The sequence below is a fragment of the Diaphorina citri genome, unplaced genomic scaffold (assembly GCF_000475195.1).
Source record: "Diaphorina citri unplaced genomic scaffold, Diaci psyllid genome assembly version 1.1 scaffold3533, whole genome shotgun sequence".
Taxonomy (NCBI): Eukaryota; Metazoa; Arthropoda; class Insecta; order Hemiptera; family Psyllidae; genus Diaphorina; species Diaphorina citri.
Genome location: NW_007380933.1, coordinates 14,673 through 18,146, shown reverse-complemented (window position 1 = coordinate 18,146; position 3,474 = coordinate 14,673). Strand labels below are relative to the sequence as shown.

The 3,474-nt window shown below is 36.1% G+C and overlaps 1 protein-coding gene across 1 annotated transcript in view; it reads right to left on the bottom strand.

Moving 5' to 3' along the window:
- Positions 1–1,527: 1,527 nt before the first annotated feature.
- The window catches only part of LOC103520365, a 7,975-nt gene continuing 6,028 nt past the window's right edge, over positions 1,528–3,474 (bottom strand). Inside the window, exon 2 of the mRNA XM_026831512.1 lies at positions 1,528–3,339. Coding sequence (XP_026687313.1) covers positions 1,530–3,339 — 1,810 coding nt within the window. The 3' untranslated portion in view covers positions 1,528–1,529. The remainder of the gene's footprint in view (positions 3,340–3,474) is intronic.

The following is a 3,474-nucleotide window of genomic DNA, read 5'->3' as shown; positions in this document are numbered from 1 at the left end:
GAGGTTAGGATGGTTAGTTTGGCTTGCTTTGCTTCCATTGCCTCTGCTATGTAGATGAGGTGAAAGATTTACACGCCAAAGGATTTCACTGAGAGATTTACACGCCACGAAGGAGTTGCGACTGCAGAGAGTCAAAATGAGTAATTATAAGAGTTGAGAGACTACAGAGAGTCGGAGAATGACAGAGCATCCAGCGCTCGAAGGACCAAAATGATGGGGCGGTAACACTTCTGGAAAATCCTTTTGTAATTAAAAAAAAAGATAAGAAAAAGGTCGGGAAAATTTTCTATGTGTCAGTGGTTAGAGAAAAAAAAAGGTCTAACCTCACTTTATTTATTTATTTTTATTAGTGTATTTAAGGTATGCGAAATTGCATACCTAAGAAAAATATACAGGGGTTACCTACTTATACGCAAGGCGCAGCCACTCCCCCGACTTTGAAGGGTAGACATCCTTCAATAGAAAAAAAAGAGAAGAAAATTGTCAACCACTATGTGAGCAACACAAAGAGAATTTACAGTCAAATCTCCAGGCCTCGCCCAAACAATGATTAACGAATCTCTGCTCAAACAAGGGTTAATACTCAAGGGGATGCTAAGGGGTTAATCCTAATTAAGGGAAAATAATTTATATACTAATTTTCCTCGGACACCAATAAGTAATACAAGGAAAAGATTTTCTCACTATTATGATGATCATTAATCAGAAAAGTTATGTAAAATCAGGTTAATTCCCCCTTTGATAAAGGAAAAAAAAAATTACTAAGTTATCGCTATTTTTGGGGAAAAAAAATCAACAAAATAGCAATAAAAAAAAGATTCTATTAATAATGATCATCACCATAAGAACAATGCAAAAGTAGGCAAATACATTATAAGATTTAAGTTGAGTTAAAAAATAACAAGGGTAATGAAAGAAACAGACTCTTTCCTGAGGAGTCAAAAGAAAATATAGGTAGGTATGTACATATTTTCTCTAAAGAACATCTGAGGGTTGACAAAAAAAATCTGATCTCAAGGATCACCTATCAAGCAAAATTTACAATTAATTAGAAAAAAAAATACAAGATTGATAGGATGACATTGTTAACATAAAAGAATAGCAAGATCTTAACTCTTGGAATTTTTCCATGGGAGGCATTTTTTTACATGAATAAAGATTTAAAATGAACAATACCAAAATCAAATTGAGCAAAAAATAATAAAATAATAGCAAAAATAGAAAGTAAAAATAAAATAATAATAATAGTAAGAATCAATAAAAATATGGCAATTATTTACATAAAATATGTCTATTAAACATAGTGAACTTAATTTATTTTATTAAGTATCTTAAGATTTAGAAGAACAAGAAATTATAGTTTGTTGGGTACATAATACCATTATGGACTAAAACAATTGCAATGTAATGTACAAAACTAAATCTTGTCATAAGATGATAATGTTACCACAATTATTTTATTTTATTTTAATTTTTTTTTTCCATAATAGCATTATGTAGGATAAGGATGTTACAACATTAGACAAATTTTACTGAGTAGGTAATGGACATAAATTATGCACTGCTCTCTTGTAAATACCTTTAGGAGTTTTCACCGATACAACCCGTACTATCCCATCCCTACCAGGATACACCTGTGAAACTACACCTGTAGGCCAATTTAGGGGTGCAACACCGTCCTGGCGGATCAGTACAACCACTCCAGGTATAATGTTGTTACAAGAAGTATGCCATTTTTCCCTAGTTTGTAACTGAGATAGATACTCGGTCGACCAACGCTTCCAAAATGATTGTACTAACTGATCAATTAATTGAAATCGCGACAGACGACCAACACGTAGCTCGGTTACATTTTCAGCTGGAATGCAAGTGAGATTAGTCAACTTTAAAAAATGATTGGGTGTCAAAATATCCATGTCATCAGGATCTGAGCTGAGTTTGCAGAGTGGTCGGGAATTCAACAAACACTCAATCTGTGTAGTGAGTGTCACCAATTCTTCATAACTTAATAATTGTTTCCCAACGACTCTAAAGAAATGGGTTTTGAATGATTTTATGTTACTTTCAAAAATTCCTCCAAAATGAGGACTAGCAGGTGGGTTCATACTCCATGTAATCCTGTGCTCAGACAATTCGCGGACAAACCTATCCTTATAATCAGGAGATTCAAGTAGATCATAAATTACGTTCAATTTGTTCTTTGCTCCAACAAAATTGGATCCACCATCACTGAGCATGGATCGAATAGGACCACGACGAGATAAGAATCTCTTAAATGCGTTTAAGAAACATTCAGTTGTTAGGTCAGAAGCGACCTCCAGATGGACGGCTTTCGTCGCCAAACAAATGAAAAGACAAATGTAGGCCTTTTGGGACCTTTGTCCACGACGATGTGTCAACACAATATGAATAGGACCAAGGTAATCACATGCCGTATTTAAGAAGGGTTTAGACTCAAGAACTCTAGATTTGGGCAAATCTCCCATCTTGGGGTAGGAACACTTGGGTGATAATCTGAAGCAAATATTGCACGCCTGAAAACGTTTCCTAGCAAGACTGCGAGCACCCAAAATCCAAAATCTTTGCCGTAGCAGAGCCAATAACAAATGGGGACCAGTGTGATAATTTTTCTGGTGAAAATAATCAACAATGAGAACCACTACATGGTGTTTAGATGACAACAGGATAGGATGTTGTTGGTCATAATCTACATTAGAATTACTAATCCTACCACCAACTCTTAGAAGTCCATGATCATCGAGAAATGGAGATAGTTTACGAATCTGTGGGCTACAAGGTAAGCCCTTTCTAATATTTGAGATATCATGAGGAAAGAATTCCTTTTGCAATAATTTCATAACAAATATTTCGGCCGTATTGAGTGCCTCAGCGGACACTGCCAGACCTTTAGGAATAATTTTTAGAAAACGCAAAATAAGGATGACAATTTTCAAAATTTTATACCAGCTTGAACATCTTAGAAACATTTCAAGTAGAGGATTGGGTTCGTCTTGAACGCCTATCAACGACAGATTGGATTTTCTCTCTGGGGTCTCCTGCCCTGCAAAATCTGAATATTTTCGAATAGGCCATTCAACAGGGGATTGATGCAACCATGGAGGACCCGATAGATACAAATTACAGTCCACCAATTGCTCCGGAACCAAACCACGAGACAAACAATCTGCAGGGTTGTCTTGACCTGAGACATGAAACAAGGTTGATATATTAATATTTTGTTGGATTTTACTAATCCTATTAGCAATGAAAACTTGGTAAAGATGAGGTGATGAGTGGGCCCAACACAAAGTGACAGATGAGTCAGTCAAGCAATAAGAAGTTTAGGTTCCACCGCGCGCTCGTTCCCAGCTTTGCATAGGGGGTCTGAACTCGCCACACCAAATGGATAAACGATAGTCTTGAGTACCGATGACAGTGTTTCAGTATGCAACTCGTGTAACACTTTAACTACTC